This window comes from Lipophrys pholis, assembly GCF_963383615.2.
Source record: "Lipophrys pholis genome assembly, chromosome: 19".
NCBI lineage: Eukaryota > Metazoa > Chordata > Actinopteri > Blenniiformes > Blenniidae > Lipophrys > Lipophrys pholis.
Window position 1 is genome coordinate 8,394,703 of NC_137647.1, and position 18,770 is coordinate 8,413,472.

At 43.3% G+C, this 18,770-nt stretch overlaps 2 protein-coding genes across 2 annotated transcripts in view; one reads left to right on the forward strand and one right to left on the reverse strand.

Moving 5' to 3' along the window:
- baiap2l1b (BAR/IMD domain containing adaptor protein 2 like 1b) overlaps positions 1-10,210 on the forward strand; it is a 31,190-nt gene extending 20,980 nt beyond the window's left edge. The window contains exons 10-14 of the mRNA XM_080487470.1: positions 29-245; positions 3,048-3,110; positions 3,974-4,187; positions 9,184-9,224; positions 9,323-10,210. Of these exons, the coding sequence (XP_080343596.1) occupies positions 29-245; positions 3,048-3,110; positions 3,974-4,187; positions 9,184-9,224; positions 9,323-9,395 (608 nt within the window). The 3' untranslated portion in view covers positions 9,396-10,210. The remainder of the gene's footprint in view (positions 1-28; positions 246-3,047; positions 3,111-3,973; positions 4,188-9,183; positions 9,225-9,322) is intronic.
- A 52-nt stretch (positions 10,211-10,262) lies between these two features.
- bri3 (brain protein I3) lies at positions 10,263-17,314 on the reverse strand. Its single transcript, XM_080487474.1, has 3 exons — positions 16,685-17,314; positions 14,654-14,762; positions 10,263-11,771 (listed from the first exon to the last, which is right to left on the reverse strand). The coding sequence occupies exons 1-3, from the start codon at positions 16,836-16,838 to the stop codon at positions 11,639-11,641; spliced, it is 396 nt and encodes a 131-aa protein (XP_080343600.1). The 5' UTR covers positions 16,839-17,314; the 3' UTR covers positions 10,263-11,638.
- Positions 17,315-18,770: the final 1,456 nt, after the last annotated feature.

The following is an 18,770-nucleotide window of genomic DNA, read 5'->3' on the forward strand; positions in this document are numbered from 1 at the left end:
TCACTCTCTTTTCAACCTTTCCAAACAGACCACGGGCACGGTGAAGACAACAGCCTGGCCAGGTCCGTGTCAGTCGCCACAGGTCTGAACAACATGGTGAAGAGGCCACGCGTGCGCACCATCTTTCCCCACACTGCCGGTAACAACAACACGCTGCTCAGCTTCGACGAGGGAGACGTCATCGTCCTGCTCATTCCTGACGAGAAAGACGGGTGGATGTACGGTGAATTGGAGAAGAATGGAAAGTGAGTCATGAGACGCATTTGTCGGAGGGATATATGGGAAACAAAAACATTATAATTATATACAATGAGAAGGAAATGTGCACACACTGAGAGTACTGTGCACATTTGTGGTGCATGGGTTTTACAATCATGATGAGACGCCTTTCAACTGTCATTTTTTCACTGTATGTTTGAATCTACTAGAATCACAGCCCTGCCCGTTTCCAAATGCCTTGCCTCATTTGTTCGTTCTCCTCCGAGTCAAATTATTAGTATTGCTGCACTCTTTCAACTGGCCTGAATGTCCCTTACCTGATTGTTAGGCTGACCATGTACACACACACACACACACACACACACACACACACACACACACACACACACACACACACACACACACACACACACACACACACACACACACACACACACACACACACACACACACACAAATACACAAACACACACACACACGTCAAATACTGCCTGAGCTGGAAAGCTCACTGATAAGGAAATCAAAGTAAAGCATGGCCTGAGGGTGGGATGTACGATAGCAGACCAGTGAGAGAAGGAGAGAGAGAGAGAGAGTTCAGAGTACCACCTGCTCCCCCACACAGATCGGCACCGACCAAGCCTGCGCTCCCCAGGTCTCTGATGTCTGACTTTTTAAACAGGGATTTGATCTGAAGCCGTTGGAAGTGTGTTTCTGAATTTTAATCATTCATCAGGCTTGATCTTTATTGCTATCAGGGGAAATTACCTGGCAAATACATCCCAAAAAGAAACCGATCAAGGGCAAAAATGAATCCGTTTTGAGTTGCTTTCAAAAGTCGAGCTCCAGCAGAATGAAACTTTCGTCTTGCTGCCTCGCAGCAGGTGAAGCCAGCTGAAGGGCCTCAAGGCTTAAAAAGTTTATACGATCATGTTTATCAGAGTGCCGCATCTGACACGATGGGCTTCACGTCCTGCTGGAGGTCTGGCTTTGAGGCATTCAGGAGGCTCGCTGGGTGTCTCGCTTTGTGTTATATCAGCCTTGATAGTGTATCCCAGCAACTCACCTGGCAACAACTCGACTCATTCAGACACACAGTCACACTGTTGGTGGAATCTAAGACTGAGATACGTTGGAAATGAAACATACACTGGTCAGAGGTGAGCAATTATATAAATATTCAAAAGACCTGCATTGGAAATCTAAATTTGCATGTTGATATCTCAAAATCTAGTAGAAGTTTGAATACCTCTCCAAAACAAAAGCAGCATGTTACATGGTTATAAAAGGCTACTGTTCTTGTTTTGCATCAGTTGAACTCTTCCATTTCTCAGTTTGTTTTGTTGAATCATGGTTATTCAAAGTAACATCCTCGAACACAGCGATCTGTTCTCCGCAAATTGAACACAAAACTATATTTTCAACTTTATCAGATAAGAACTAAGATGTTTAGATGTATTAGCCTTCATTTAGACAGGAAGTTGAAGTTAGCTCTTCTCGGCTTATAAGCCTGGACTTCACTTTAGGGAAAGAAAAATAAATAAATAAACCAACTTCTTTCTGGACAACCAGAGGACTGTATGAGAGCCACAGGCCACACATTGCCTCCAGCAACATTTGACTAATTAAAATAATGACAGTTTCATTTGCAGCTGTGGATTTGAACTATATGTCATTATTTTTAATTCACTGTCTTGTCATCCAGCACTGCTCGAGTTTGTGTCCAGAAAACAGCCTGTGAGGGAGAGTGAAGACACTGGGCGATCGGTATACGCCGTCCTCGAGCCAAGATTTTCCTCGTGCCAACCGACTGAGCCTACTCAGTGGCCGGCAGTAACAGTTGTGCTGAAAGCAAGCATGTGTCTCTCAGTGGAAACAATCCCTTAGATAAACAGAAGCGTTTATCAATATGAGGGTGATTGAGTGAAGGGTATTCTCCAGCAGGTCTCAGCAGCTTTTTAATCTCTGGTGCATGAAGTAACAGCCTGTTGTCCAAGCCGCATGTGCTAATATTAACATTTATTCACACAAAAGGAAGGGCTGATTGATAACATACTAATGATGAAAAATGTTGTACCACAAAGCAGACAGACTTTGGTCTTCTCATGTGGTGAAGACGAGTTGTTATTTAATATGTTTCCCTTATATTATGTATCTGAATTAAAACTCTATTTTTAATCAATGTTGGCAAAAAGTAAGTCATTTATTGCAGTCATTGCAGAAGCTGCATCACATTATGTTTTCAGCTTAGTAATGAAATCGAGTTTATTTCTGTGCGTGCGTGTGTTTGTGTGTGTGGGCAGTAACAAATGGTTGCATGATGATTCTTCTTACCGAGGCCATGCAAACCTGGCTGAGACTGACTCGTTTGATAAACTGAAGCATAAAGGTGTGTTCGCAGTTCGAGCAAACTCGCAGTATTTGTCTGTCAGCTCTGCAGGATGAGACCTTGACCACAAGATGTTCCCGTTATTTAAGTTATTGATTAATAGTACGGCTTTGAAAAGATTAAAAAAAAAAGCCTGTCTCTAACCAAACAGGGAAGAGTTGCTAGAAGATAAAATATCCACAGCGAAGAAGAGCATTTTATTTGGCGCTAACTCAATTATGTGTGTGTGTGTGTGTGTGTGTGTGTGATTGATGGGAAATATACATGCAGTCTATCTGATCAATTGTCTCTTCACAATAGGAGATTCATAGATTGTTGAATGGAGGGTGGAACAGTGGAGCTTTTCGGTCATTTAAAGACGTTTTCAGCGGTGCACTGAGAGCTGATTGAGATCAGAGATGTGATCATCCCCAACTCCCCGTTCTTTGTCCCTGCGTTTCAGGAGGGGCTGGTTCCCTTCATCTTACTGCCGTGCACTCTCCGAGCCGCTCGTGAATAACAACAGGTAAGGGGACTCCACATTTCAGCCCACACACACACACACACACACACACACATAGAGAGAAAGGTTTCATGTTGCAGGCGGCTGTATTGTTAGCAGTGTTTCCTCTGGTTACTCCTGTCGAAGTGATAACCTTTCTAATCCTATGGGGTCATTCCCAGACCTCAACCTTTGATTCTTGGTGTCCCCTAAGTCACATTCTCCTCCGCCATTCAGCCACATGAAGCTTTTCTGAGATGATAATTTTGCTTTGGAAAAGAATCTAAAACTGGACTTTTTTTCTTTTTTTTTTCACACACAAGCGCCCAGAAACACATCAGGAAACAGGATGTTGTGTGCTGATGAATAGATTTTGCTTTTGAGAGAGAGAGAGAGAGAGAGAGAGAGAGAGAGAGAGAGTTGACTCCAGGCTTCTCTTCAAAGAGATGAATCCCTGTCGGATTAATTTATTAGATCTTAATGTGCTGCACCTCCCACAGAGAGGCTGCGAGCCAGCTACTACCGGTCATGGAAACCCACAGTTTAAGCTATAACCAGTGCCGGGGGACGCAACAAGCATCTTTGTCCCTTTGTCCTCCAGAGGAACTTTGACACATTGAGTGTAACTTGATACCAACAACTTTAAAATAGATTTACTTCCGTCATCTACCCTCGTTGCTGGCCACCAAAGATAGAAAAACAGCAACACTCACGTACCTTCTTTATTAGTTTATGCGGCCGTCACTTCACCTCTTTCACTCTCTTTTCTTCTCTTAACTTTTCTCCCTCGACTTCATCCTCTTTCCTCCTTTATATATCTCCACTCTGTCTTTGACTTTCTGTTTCTACCCCCTCATCTCATCGTCTTCCTCTCATCCCCGCCTCAGTGAGACAGCAGCTCCGTATCGCAGCAGAAGCGTGGTCAACCTCCACCATCAGGACACCGAGACGGACGAGGCCACCATGGTGCTCCCCCCGGCGGACTACTGCGAGCGCTCACAGCACGGCCACATCAAGCACGCCTTGGCCATCACCAACAACAACCACCATCACTCTCCCACGCCCTCCGCCACCTCCTCCTATTCGTCTGATCTCAACACGGTCAGTGAGAAATACTACGCCTCACTTGATACCTGCAGCGGTGTGGCGACTGTACCCTCATGTGTGCAGCCTTATCTTGACCGCTGATGAGGGTACACGTGTCCACGTGTGTGTGTGTGTGTGTGTGTGTGTGTGTGTGTGTGTGTGTGTGTGTGTGTGTGTGTGTGTGTGTGTGTGTGTGTGTGTGTGTGTGTGTGTGTGTGTGTGTGTGGTGTCAGATGAGCTTTTTATGTCTGGTGTGGAAACCCGACCACGCTCTGATACACCGTCAGTGTCGCCATTTTTTTTTTTTTGAAATCTAGAAATTTTTTGGACTCTGAAGTAGTTCCACAGACATACTGACTGAGTTCTGGTTCATTCTGTTGATAGTCTGGCTTTTTGACTTGCAGTTTTATCGGCAGGAGGAAATGGCTTACTGAAAAATATAACTCGCGTAAAGGTATCTCGTTTTAGAAGCATACCAATTAGATTTTACATCGACTAATGTGATAGCCCCGAGTGGAGATGTGCATGCTGAGTCTTACTGAGTGCGTGGAAGGTCTTTGATAGACTTTAATGAGCCTGAATAGGATGAACCGTAATAAAAGCCAGATTGAAAGAGCTTGACTCGGAGTGTCAGACATATGGCCTATGGGCCAAAACTGGTCCACCAGGGGGTTTCTTAACAATCTCCATCTAACCCTAAATTCAATTCAATTCAATTACAATGCTGAATCTAACTTTAAGAATGCACTTCGAACTAAAATGAGTTTGATCCCCCTGATTTACACTCTCTCTCAAGTTTTAAGAAACTCCATTTTGCAGATCCACCTTAGATATTGATAACCAGGATAGGTCTTTTGGAAACTAGAACATTCCAACTTCCAGGTGGGAATATCCATCTGGAAGATGTCCCATTTGGAAATTTTGTATTATAATACACATATGTATTTCTATATTCAGATATGTATTTCTACTCAAAACTGATTGAACCGGTTGATACAACTCTGTGTTATTCTTCATTTATCTGACCTATATTCACCCAGTTTGGTCTTTAAGTTGCTTTAATATTGGAACGTGTGGCTCCGTCTGAACGGAGGTTGTTAAGCTAAATGAGAGTCTCTATACACGCTCATTGAAGATGATAGTTGCAGGAACAAACATGTATTTTTCCTAATGTCTGGGGTGAATGCTCTGAAATTGGCGACTCACAACGAGCGTTTTCTAATCAGCGTTGAACCAAACACAGTTTTCACTTAATTTTTTGCATGTGTTGCTTTAATAAATGTTGCATAAATGTGGATGAGACACTGCGGACCTTTATAGAACTCAGCTTTCTGCCTTTTGCTGTTTAATAATTCACCTTAAGAGACCAGTTGTGATGGTCTGTACAGCACAATGATTTTGTAAAAAAATATGCGAGTTAGGGTTTTTTGGGGGGGGGGGGGGGGGGGGGGGGGGGGGGTTCATCGAGATGCATAATTGATACGCACTTTATTGCTATAAGCCCATGTTCATATTGAATTATTATCTCTTTCTGGAATAAATGTCAGGGTGAGTTTGTGAAAACGCGCTCAATGCAACAGTGATAGTCGAGCATTTCACTGTGTTCTGCACCAGAAGGCTTCATTAAAATTGGCTTTACGGTGAGCTTGTAGTCATTTTCAGTAGTAATAGTTTGAGTTTGTGAATATAGACATTTTTATCACATGTAATCTGCACCAAAATAAAGAAAAACTATTTAACGTTTAAATCTAAAGGGTTATTATGGCACTATTTTACAGATATTGGGGCTGTATGTGGCTCCTGACAGCCCTGCTCTAAAACATGGGATATTATCTAAAGGTGGCCTCTCAGGATAAGTTGCAGGGGATAAAGACTGATGCTGAGTGAGGCTTAAAAAGTGTTTCATTCAGTCAGATTCAGTAGCTCTGGTATAGGCATGAGAATGTGGTTGAAGTCTGCATGAATTACAGCACATCTACTTTTTTTAACCTAACATAAGGAAATATAATACGTCCTGTATATCAGCAGCGATGGTTTCAAAACAGTATTACGTCACAATACCCTACAGTCTCATTGCTTCAGTATTCCTCACTTCACAAATGATCTTGCATTTGCATTTCATGCAAAGTCTCAGCCAAAGTTGTGGTTTTCTGTATGTGAAAGCTTTTTAGTCCCCCCCCAGTGGATGAATGTAAATTCTTGGTAAATCAGGTTCACATTTACATCCTCAGTCTTGATGAGGAATAACACAGTGTGTTCATAGTTTGACTCTGAATATTGTACATAATTCAAGACCAAGTCACAGTTCCCGAAAAAGACGTCATGTTTTATACTTAGCTCTTAAGTTCTTCACTTCACAAGAATTGTGACACTTTTTGCATCTTTACCGACTTTACAAAGATCCAGAGGTGAAGTTACATAAACAAACTAAACTCAGTGCCACCGTGGCTATTCTGGTAGGTTGTGATGTTTGACCCAGATAGAGGTTCAATGGTAAGATGGCAAATGGAGATACTTTTTCTTTCTTGCCTGTATCCATTATTTACTGCTCATTTGGTCCACAGCCAGAGCTTCACGTACAGTAGTGAGGCCAATTGTCTGTGCGTGTGTGTGTGTGTGTGTGTGTGTGTGTGTGTGTGTGTGTGTGTGTGTGTGTGTGTGTGTGTGTGTGTGTGTGTGTGTGTGTGTGTGTGTGTGTGTGTGTGTGTGTGTGTGTGTGTGTGTGTGTGTGTGTGTGTGTGTGTGTGTGTGTGTGTGTGTGTGTGTGTGTGTGTGTGTGTGTGTGTGTGTCCACTGGACCTGTCAGTCTACATCCGGCACACATCTCTCTATCACTGGCTCTGTATTATGGTGGAATTCCACTCTGGGCCAAACTCGATACCTAACTTCTCTCTCTGTCGTTTCCTCTTCATTCCTTCAGTCTCTCTCATTAATATTTGTCCCATTTATCTCAACATCTGAACACTCCATCTTCATACCTCTCTTGCACACTTCTCATTCCTCCCCGTCAGCTTTTGAGAATAGATAAGGGTCACTTCCAGGGAAATTTATTCCTTCGTACTGACTCACGAACTCGGGTGTAGCTCTCTTCACGACGCAGACGCTTGCACGGAGCCCAGAATAGGCTTGTGTGTGGGAAATAAAAAAAATAAGTTCCGTAGTTCTGCTACAGTAGATTATGATACTGTAGTTTATGTGCGGTGCGGTGTGGGCGGCTGAGGTTGTGTGTTGGTGTGTGCACATGTTTGTGCATGTGTATGCAGCAATTTGTTGCTGCTTCATCTTGAGTGCGCATTTCAGAGGTAATTATTGCTGAATAAACACGAGTGCCTGAGAAAATAGTGCTTCTTCTGCACTGAGTGGTGCAAATTGAGGTTTTCATATTTTCCCCATTCAGGTTGTTTCTATTTTCTACCAGTTTGTCAGTGTTGTCAAAGTATCAATTAAACCTTCTTTTTTGTCTTTACAGGTGCAGGTTAGGTTGGCCCAGACAAAGTATTGTGAGAAAGGCAGATAGGAAGGAAAGCTGGGGGAGGTGGGGTTACCCTGGAATGCTCTGTCACCATGAGAAAAAAATGCACCCTCACTGGTTTGGCGCTTCCGTGTGAGAGGATAAGATAACGACCCACAGGAATGAATATATTTAGAGAATGGAAACTGCGAGAGAGGCTGAGAGTTGTCTGAGAGACTGAGATCAGCAGAGAAAGTAAAAAAGGCAGAGATGTTTTTAACTTCCAAGCTGAGTATCAGTGAAAAGAAGAAGGGAAGTGTGTTGGAGTCACAAAGGCAAAAAAATAAAAAAAATAAAAAAATGGTGGCGCTCGATATATAAATAGGCGATCCCTCCAGGGTGTGCCCTGCCTTCACCCATAAGCAGCTGGGATCGCCTCCTGAACTGGATAAAGATGTAAAGAAGACGGATGGATATGTATTTAAAAGAAGAAAAAAAAAGGTTTTGTCTAAATTAGAGTCCCCACTGAATGCCATTTTAGGAACAAATTACAAGTGTCCATTTAACCAGTGTTCTATTTTGCCAGCTGTGAGTATTTCCCTGTGATTTGTAATCCAAACATCTGTCAGGGAAACGCAGATGTGAAACTGCCAGCATCCTGTGGGAAAAAAAGAAGAAGGGAGGAAAAAAAAAACTGAACTGATCTGTGCCAGAACCCAGACAGTCATGGTCGCTCAATACACTACTGACCTCTTGTGGCTTTTGTTAGGTACTGCAGGGTTACAAACTTTGTGCCATGCATTATAAAGATGTACTCCTATGATGACCACAACACACAGCTCCTCTGCACACCCCACCAATGCAACTTATTGTGCATAGTGCATTTTCATTTTGGAATTTGAACAAACTTCACATTCAGTATATATTGTTTACTTTATCAAATATAAGATTGTTTTCATCTCATTGTTTTTTTTTTTTCATACTATAGGAGAAAAGCAGAAACTACTCTGAGTCAGAGTTGGCCCAATAAAAATGTTAGTTTTGTTTATGAGGTCGCTTTTTTGTGCAGTTAAGAGTGCATATATCCTGTTCTGTGTATTTGTTTATTCCCTCAGTTTTCATTCATACATAATTATAAATGTGTTGTCGGGACTTATTGATTATGAAATATAACAACAATAGCAAACAATATTTAGCTATGATTCTATAAAAATGCATATATGTGTTTTTCCCATTAAAGTAAACGCTGTGTTGTGTTATAATCAACGGCTTGAGCAAACTCCGGGAGACACGCTGAAGTGGTGAACTCTGCTCTGCACTCAGAAACAGACTTGAATTTCCAGAAGATCCAGGTTTCCACACACGTCTCCTCGTGACATGACACTGCACATTGTTGTTCCCACACTTTGACCGGTTCATTCATGCAGCGTGTCCAATCCTTCATCGGCTCACAATGCGCCTGTTTGTGCTGATTTGTACTGTAGAAAATGGTGAGCGTGTGTGCATGTGCGCGTGTGCGTGGTGGCCTTGTGACTGATGATGTGTCTCTTGTCTCCACAGGCAGCACAGTCTAACGGCGTCTCAAGGCCTGCTTACCTTGCGTGAGTCTCATAAACAAGCACGATTTGGCTTTTTGTATCACCCACATGTGCATTCATCAATTGTTGTTTTTTTTGTCTCGTTTCCCCCCCGCCGCCAGTGGAGGGAACCCGTTCGCCACAGTCCGGTTACGTCCCACCGTCACTAACGACCGCTCTGCACCCGTCATCTGATCCCTGCACATTTCCAGCCACCCCTCCACTCCCGTAATCTTTAGTCCTGCTCCGCGTGTCATCCCCTCGGGATGTGCATTCTAACTCCTGCCCTCCACGTCCAGTCACATCTGGACGGACACAACTACTTTGGGACCATTTTATTTACTGAACAGATGTTCATATATTTATGATATACAAGTATATATTTTCTATGTCTTTTTTTTTTTTCCTTTTCTTTTCTTTTTGTCCGTCCGTCTGTTGTGGTGAGAGCTTAATATGCACATTCTTACCTGCACTAGAGAAATGGATGTTTAAAAAAAAAAAACGGTCAAAGAAAATCTCGGAATGTCTTTAATGCCGTTGATGTTTGTTCATTGTCAAACGGACTATTAGAACTTTTTCTGTTGCCATAAGAGAGGAGGAGGACCTCTGCATTCAACCACTTCCTGGACTTGTATTAAAGTCGCGCCTAAACATGCTCCTGTGTATACATTCGCACAAAAGATGCCGTGTCGTCTTTTGCCATCCAGGTTGACTGTTAGTGGTGTGTTGACAGGACTTCTGCCTTCATGACAAAGATAAACCTGCTGTATGATATGATTTATCCGTTGCTTTGCGCCGATTGTGGATATGAGCTGTTATCGCCTCATGTTTACACTGAATGTGCGATCGATTCAGTTTTCGTCATTACACTCAACAAGGCCGGCGTGTACACTACGACCCCTCTCCCCCTGTCAGCCCACATTACCATCTTTACAGAATCTGCTGTATGAAAAAAATAAATAAAAGATTTCTTCACTTGGATGTTTTGATGTGGTTGAAATTTGACGTTCAAAAAAAAAAAAAAAAAAAAGAAGAATCAAACCAAGCCAGAAGTCAAAAACATATGGAGCATTCATTTTTAATTACAGTAACTCATATATAAAAGTAAGAACCTCGATCATAACAGCGTGCGTAGTGTGGATTCTAAAGCGAAATTTCATCCCAGGTATCTCCTTTTCTTCTGCTGAGAACAGCGTGATAACACTTTGCTGTGATGGAAGACATGGACGTGGAGACACTGCGGATAACGGGGGACAGAGACATTCGGCTGATTGTCTTGCTGGGAGGAGCAGGGCGGGTTGACTTGTCACACAGTAAAATACGAAGATTAAAAATCCAGAGATCATACACATTATTGAGATTTCCTTCTTTTTCTACTCAGCATGCTTCCATGAAGGGGAAACTCCTCGCGTTGGAGGAAGAAGTCCGAGCTTTTGAACACGAGAGTCCCCCTAGAAAGTCTGGACTCCAAACAGTGGTGGGTGGGTGGGTGGGCGGGGGTGGGGGTGGGGGTGGGGGGGTAGGGGGAGCAGGGTTGTAAAGTCCAGGGCATTTCAGATTGTATGTACCTGAGGTCTGTATTGGCCCTGGAAAAAAATAAAAAAAATACAACCCACCACAAGAATCATCGCGTCAGCGGTCAGTGCAAATATGGCCCCAAGAAATCATAAACAAAAATCAGAACAAGAGGCTGCGTGTCCGACAGCAGTCCTCCGTTTGACCTGGAACAGCTTTTACCATCACTTTCTCAAACATTATCGCGCGTGTGTGTGTGTGTTTTCCTATGTGACACACAACGAGAAAACAAGGATTGCGTTACTAAAAAAAAAAAGAAGCGAATTCATCAGTGATCTACAGCGATCCCTGTCTTACTAAGCACAAAGTATGCAGTGTACCAGCGAATGCAATAAAAGTGAGAGAGAGAAGAAAAGGGACAAAAAAACAACTACATGTGCCTTGTTACATCTGGTTTAGCAAACATGAAGGAATCTGCTCGGGTCCTGAACGACTGAGCGAAATCTACAGAAGAACTCATGACTGATGGAATCTGATGATCACTCGGCATGTAGTGAAGGCACTGACGACAGCTGGACGTGTACATACGCTAGAATATATCCTTTAGCCGGAAAAACGGTGATAAGAGTTCTATATGGTGCCTCTAATAACAAAACAAAAATCAATCGAATTCATCCAGAATATCCAATAAAATGGCAACGTCGATGTGCAATATCAAGAAAAGATTACAACATAGCGTACAGAAGAGAACAAAAATGCTGGATTATGCATGTGTGTGTGCAAGCGTGGCTGTATATGCTTTTGTGTATCGTGTGTGTGTGTGTGTGTGTGTGTGTGTGTGTGTGTGTGTGTGTGTGTGTGTGTGTGTGTGTGTGTGCGTGCATGGGAGGGCAAGCGTGTGCAAGAGCTGCGATTTGGTCCCTCTAGCCGAAGGAGGCGCCGCAGTTGGGACACCTTCTCTGACGCAGCGCGAAGCAAAACAAGATGCCCAGCGGGAAGAAGAAGATGGCGCAGAGGATCCCCAGACAGGTGAAGTCGTCCTCCAGGACCCCGACTCTGCAACACAACAGGCAGGAAGGACTCATTCACAAAGAGCTCTCAGCCAAACCATCTTCATCGTCGCGGTTCACACTGCCGAGCGATCAGGTCTTCTGTGTGGAGTTTGCAGGTTCTACCTGAGCTTCTGTGGGTTGTTCCAGACACTCCGGCTTGCTTTCTTTGGCAGCGCGTTTATTTTGGAGTGAAGCTGCTCCAGTTGGATCGACACTGAGCTTCTTTCCTGCTTCACTATTACACGTTAACATCTCTCTCTCTCTCCTGCAGTCTAGTCTCCGTCTCTCGCTCCCTCCCTTCCTGCAGGATCTCCATCCCGTGGAACTGGAAGTTGGTGGTCGGAGCCTCCTGAGCCCTTCCTTCAGTAGTTAGTGGATTTATGTCCGTTTGCCTGTTGCTCTCTGTCGTTCTTCTTTTTTCTTCTTCTATCCCCACAATGGATGTGATAATTCTGAATGTGAAGGAGGTGAGTGTCTAAATAAATACTTATTATTTTCAATCTGACTTATATCCTGAGAGTTTCTGCGTCACGACCAATAAGATAATTCTTCAGTTCATCATCCTCAGGCTTTTTTTTTTCTTCCAATCACATACAAAATGTTTAAATCTGAAAATATGATGACTGTTAAATAACTCTTCATGGCACCAAATATTTCTTGTGGTATTTGGAGTGATTCATATTTTTCTAAAGTAAATAACTAGTAAATTTCAGAGTATTTTATGAATGTATTTAGGTGTTGTTGTTTTTTTTTGGGGGGGGGGGGTTCAGTGGTTTCCTAAGCAGTTAGTATAATATCCTGAAAATAATACAGCAGAAAGACATGGGACGACACTGAAAGAGGAAAACTGTGGGAAATTTGTCAATACAAAACAATGGCTCTATATATATTTGGGAGAAAGATTCTGAAGAAAAAACTGGATCATTACGGGTTCATCCTTCCTTTTAGAGGAAATATTTTAATATTCATGTGCTTTTTGGCTGCACAGTGGCGTGGTTGGCCTCTTGAGTTTACATGTTCTCCCTGTACAGCCAAGAGTTATCTCCCGTTTCTTTGCAGTGCAAAAACGTGCCTCTGATTGGTAATTGTAACGCAATTCAGGGTACTAGGATACTGGGAGGTCGTCCCAGCAGACTATAAAAAGGCAGAGTAAACCCTGGGAATACAGTGAGAGACACGCAACACACACCTGTTACAATTTCTTCAGTGGATTTTGGTGCAGCGTGACCGTTTCATAGTAAATGTCGATTTTTAAGCAAAAGAAATGCTGAACCTCAAAAACAAAAAGAAACCAAGACACGTGTCAATTATTCGCGCATAATGTAAAATGTCAGAATACAAAGCAGCTTGTCTCAAAAGAGAGGGGGCTGATGAAGGCCGCGTCTCACCGCAGCTTTAATCCAGACTGACAGTAAACAAAGTGCTCGCCGCGGTCTCATGACCGCGCAACGTCGAGCAGCATAGCAAGTAAATCTGCCCGAGGCCCCGCGAAGGATTTAACCTAGACTCCACCGAGATGGGAAATCACTTCATAACAATCCTGCACCAGAGTGCCACACAGCTATGGATTGCTTTTTTGGAGGGCGGGAGACGATTAAATACAGATAATCCTCACACAAAGTCTTAAAGTTTTGCCGCGATGCTGAACTGGACTGACCTCATGTTGATAACACAATAATTCTCGGTGGCAATCGAAAGCACCGAACGTGGCGCTGCCGCGTCATGGATCTTTGTGTTCACAGTTTAGTTGTACAAAGTTACCAGGAAATGTGGCTGTCATTGACCTCGGAAACATGGCCGCCATCCAAATGCAGAAATCATCGAGCAAGCACGTCCACCGTTACCACAAAGTGTCGAGAAGGAGCACGACGGCGCCGCTTTCAGAAGCTGATACAAGACATTCCACACAGGAAATTAATGTAAGAAAAAGTTTGCAGGGGGAATAAAAGAAAGGAGAGAATTTACTCAAATATGAGCACATAACAAAAGTCAAACGGGTATTTGTACAGCTGCTTGTTCTAAATTTACACAAGATCAAGTCCTCGATGCAGATTTAGATCATTAATAAGACGAGTCAGATGACTTGAGTGAAACGGATTCTCGCCCGTCTTTGTAACGCCCTAATTTGAGAAAACACCGAACTTCATCTCACCATGTCAGCTCTCAGTTCACACACAAAAAAACGGAACTGCACTTTGATTTTTTTTTATTACTTTTCCACGTGACAAATAAACACGACTGCTGAACTGTAAAGAAGTACTTCCTGAACAGGGTACACAAAACAATTCCTGATTCAGTCTCACCCCACATACTGCGACATGCCTTCTATGGCCTTTCCATGATCTCATGACCACCTTTAGCCCCGTCACATGTCTGAGACCAATCACCTGACTGACAGGACGTCGAGTCATCACAGTGAAACCGGCTCCGTTCCAAAACAGGAAGTTACATCCACTGAATACCGAGTGACACTGGAGGCCCGAAGGCACCAAGCAACCAGCAACAAAAACATATATATCAAATCTAATAAGAACATGATATGACCCAGGTGTGTAATGGTAACTGCCGTTTCGCATTTATTTACCGAGGGCAACACAACAGCGAGACCCGAGCCATGAGCTCAAACATACGATGGTGAGAAGCTGACCAAGCAGCACCGGCGTCGCGTCCAAACTGTCAGAGGGATTCAGTAAAAACCTCCAAGCTAAAACTGCTGAATTCATTCAAACTGAAACGTGACACAAGCCTGAAGAGAAACAATGTGGAGGCATTGTGGTACTTAAAAATGCAAAGAAAATATAGGGGGGGGGGTGAATAGATCACTAAAAATGTACTCCTTCAGCATGGACATTTATCCGCATGATCTTCTTCTTCATCTATGCTCACCTGCAAGCGGGACAGCCTCCCACCACCACTACAGACGGCTGGATGATGGTGTAACTGCTGGTGTACGGCTGCTGGGACACGGCAGGACCCATCTGGGCTGACGGGTATCCTGAGGGTTGGAAGAGAGAGACAGAGCACATGTGCATTTTAATAACATCCTGGGCGTTGCAGTGTGGTACCTTCTACTCACGCTCTCAGTTACACGCTGGATTCGGTCTGAACCGCGAGTGAAACTCACCTGACGCACTTCCTGCTCCAGTCTGACTGCGTGAAGTACTGAAGGGCAAAAATATAATGTATTGTGTATATCTTTGAGGTGCTTTTTTTTTTTCCTTTCTACCATTTTCTGTCCTGTTTGGACCAATGTCCCTGAAGGTTTGGTCTTATTTAAAAGGGTTCCTCATTCTATGTGCAGGTTGAGTCCAGGATGGATGTTTTCTGAATTTTTGTACAATTTGTTTGATAAACGCGGGTTACAACCAAATACCTTTTTTTGGAAATGGAAAATTTTCCACCTCATAATTTGGTCACATAATGGTTTAAATAAGTAACACACGTAACTAGTTTGACCCCTTTTTTTTTGTGTCTCGTGAGGCCATTAAGCATAACTCATTATTATTAATCATCATAGTTGATCATGACTCTCAAAAGTGATTCATTCAGTCTAAAGCTTCATTTAATAAACAGCCCTGACGACGCTGAAGTTTCTGTGTGTTCTTCCCACATTTCTCAATCGTCGGTAATAACTTTTGCAATAACCACAAGTGAGAGGCTTAAAATAAAGCACATCTCAATGTGAAGCGAACGGAAAAGAAAGCTGGTGATTCAGTAGTTCACTTTTGACTTGTTTAGACAGTGTCTGTTCGTGTGTTTGAACTTTGATACCACGTTCCACTGAGGGGCTGTGCATTCACTTGCACCTTTTTTTCCCTCCATTGAGTTGTAGCCACACAGTACTTCTTTCTACTGGAGGTTGAACACAGTCAGAATGTCGCCAGGAAGGAAATCACTTTAACTCACACCAAAGGAGACTTCCTTGTTGTTGCGCTCACCGCTAATCTCATGCAATCACAGTCAGGTGATGATGGCCTGCTTGTCTTGAAGCTGATATGCAGCGATCAAAGGTCACTGTTCTGTCTCAAGTTCAACCACAGAAGACATGTCTACCAACAGATCACAATGAAGGGTGCCGGACTCGTTTAATATTATTGGTCAGGGTGCTCAGTGGTGTAATGATATCTTGCCTTCATAATGAGAATTTCTCGTCTGTGTGGAATTTGTTTTTTTTTCCTTCAGTGTCAGCAGTTACTCTAGTTTCCACCCACAGTACGGAAATATGCATTTTGGACTAATTTGGAGATGATCAAACTGCCCCTAGGTATGAATGGAGCTTACTTAGTCAGCTGGATTAGACTGCAGCTCGCTGCTATCCTGTGATAAATTAAGTGGGGTGTATGGATGAGGTGGATGAATCTCTTCCTGCCATCAATACACTGAATTTCAAAGAGGAATGTTAGTAGTTTTCTCTCTATAAAATAAACTATATTTTTTGTTGTTCACCCAAACACATTCTAAAGCTTCATTCACTTGATTAACAAGTGGAAATTTGAAATAAACTATGAGTGAACATAAACTATTGTGGCACTAGTAAATGCAAAGAAGAACGGTAGGTGTGCCTTCATTTTAAATATACAATGTCCTGTATCTTCTTGTGACAATTTATTTTTATTCAAGGGAAAAAGGTCATCAGCCGCATCTGTGCAGGCATCCTGCGCATGCGCAATATTGCGCGCCTGATAAGCGAAACTAACCACGGATTTCACAGAAATAAAACTCTTAAGTCTCGGCTTCAGTGGCAGGAAATGTGCCCGCTCGAGGCTCAAATACTTGCCGAATGTGAAGCCAACGACTTGGAAAGGTTTTGAATAAATGAAAAAGACGGAAGTGTGAGAGCTGTCCCCCCGCGTCTGGTTACTTAACTTTGTTTTCACCGTGCGGAATCAGAAGTGTGCGCCATGAGCTACTACTTGCCTTGCCCGTCCGGGTACGGGTACGGTGGAGGGGCAGCGGCGGGGATTGCCCCGTAGCCCGGCTGCTGTTGCTGCTGCGGGCCGTAGTCGTACGCCCCTGGGACGGCATTGTAGGCGGGGGGTCTGTCCTGGAGAAGTGGTTTGCTGTCCACCATCTCTCCCGACGTCCTCAACTTGTCTGCCCCTCAAGTCTCCAAAACACACAAAAAAAACGCTCAAAATTCAACTAGTCCCGTTTGGCTTGTTGTTGCCCGGAAAGCTGTTGGACGCTGGTTGGCAGGCAGAGGCGACAAAAACAAAGACAACACGCTGCGCAAAAATGAAACTTCGTCCCTCTCCATGCGCCAACTTTGTACCCGGCGGCGCTCCAAGCCCCCAAAAAAATATATATTTAAAGAAAATCCCCTACGCGTCCAGTTTGAAATGAGGAATGATCCGAGTCTGGCTGCTGATGGTTAACTCAACTCCATGTCCCTACGCGAAGTTGGTCCTTTGGCACCGAAGCAACAATCCTCCGTCATCACAGCGCAGTGTAACTCAGGGGGAAGTGGGGAAGGCTTTCCCTTTCTGTCTGGATTCATGTCACAAGAGAAGAATCATGTGATGCGCCGCTGAAGCGCCTCTGCGCCGCGAAAGGCTCCTTAAAGCGACAGCGCACGAAAAATAAACCCAGATCTCCAGCTGCTGCTGCTGCTGTATGCATGCTGCGCACCGCTGCGCCAAATACTCCATTTACCTGTGGGTTTAATGTCAAGATGACGCAGCGTTCAGTCATTGGGGATGGCCTGGCGGATGCCCTGTTGGAGCTGGGACCAGATGTGTGTTGTCACTTACATCATGGCTGACCCGAGTGTCCTTAATGTTACATAATATTGGGTTCACGACTGAAGCATCAAAAAGATTTAAAAGCGCATGGCAAACTCCCGGTGAAGGGTAAACAGATCAGATGTTGAAAGCAGTGAGAGAGAAAAAATGATACATGAGCTAAATCCGTTGAGTAAATAGAGAAATCAAGTTTTATTAGACAATAGCAAGCCACAATATTCAACCTGTCAGTATTTAGAAACTTCTAATAATATGTTAAAAAATTGCAAATAGTTGCACGTTTCTTTCTTCATTATACACTAACTTCATCAATTTATCTTCTTTGCAGTCTTCCGGATCACAGCAGTGCACACGTGTCTATAAAACAGATGAACTGTATATTGATAAACATAGTTTGTGTTTGTTGAACCTCTTTTAGGACTGCACAGTGATCAAGTGCTTTGCAGCATCCAGTCTGGTTTGACTCCTCTGTGTGGAGATTGCATGTTCTCTAGATACTCCGGTTTCCTTCCAAAGCCTGAAAAGATGCATTTGGTGACCCTGAATTGCCCCTAAGTTGGAAGTGGGAGTGTGTTTCTGCTAGTCCAGGGTGTGACACTATAGCCAGTTTGTAAAAGCTCCAGAGAACCACGATCTTGAGATGGATAAAATGGTGGGGAAGATCTTTTGGTGTCTCACTTTCTGCATCTCGTCCACAGAATGTCTGACCTGAAGAGTTTTCACTCCTTTACATTTACCTCATAAGCTGTGACTTCATATTAAAATGTGTTCTTTCTGTAAATGCTCCGTTACGACGAAAGCGATTTTAAACCCTGAATCATTCTGTTAATTTGATCATTCTTTCTGAACACACAGAGGGGAAAATAAGATCTGAAAGAACTCTTAAAGTTTATACTACCCCAATACTAGAAACTATGTTGGGAAGTGTTGATAAATGTACAATGGAACAGAATGCAATGATTTGCAAATCTCATGGACCGACACCTCATTATGAAAAGAACATCAGCAGGAGATCAGATGTTAAAACTCAGACATTTTACCATTTAATGGGAAAATGTGTACTTTTAAAAAAGAAAATTATAGCAGCAACACCCCCCTCAAAGTTGTAGAATTAACATGTTTGTCTTTGTGCTGTGTCCTACCTGTGAATGTCTCAGTGAGAAGTGAAGAAATCTGCCACTGGAGTTTCAGAAGGTCAATGTTGCTCCATGCTGGGATTTGTCTATTAGTCAAATGGTTGTGAGCTACTCGTGTTCTTCAGA

Coding starts and splice junctions, on each gene's coding strand:
- bri3 (XM_080487474.1), bottom strand. CDS start 16,838: ATGGTGGACAGCAAACCACTTCTCCAGGACAGACCCCCCGCCTACAAT. Junction 14,763..16,684: donor CCCGTACCCGGACGGGCAAG/GCAAGTAGTAGC, acceptor TCCAACCCTCAG/GATACCCGTCAGCCCAGATG. Junction 11,772..14,653: donor GGAGGCTGTCCCGCTTGCAG/GTGAGCATAGAT, acceptor GTTGTGTTGCAG/AGTCGGGGTCCTGGAGGACG.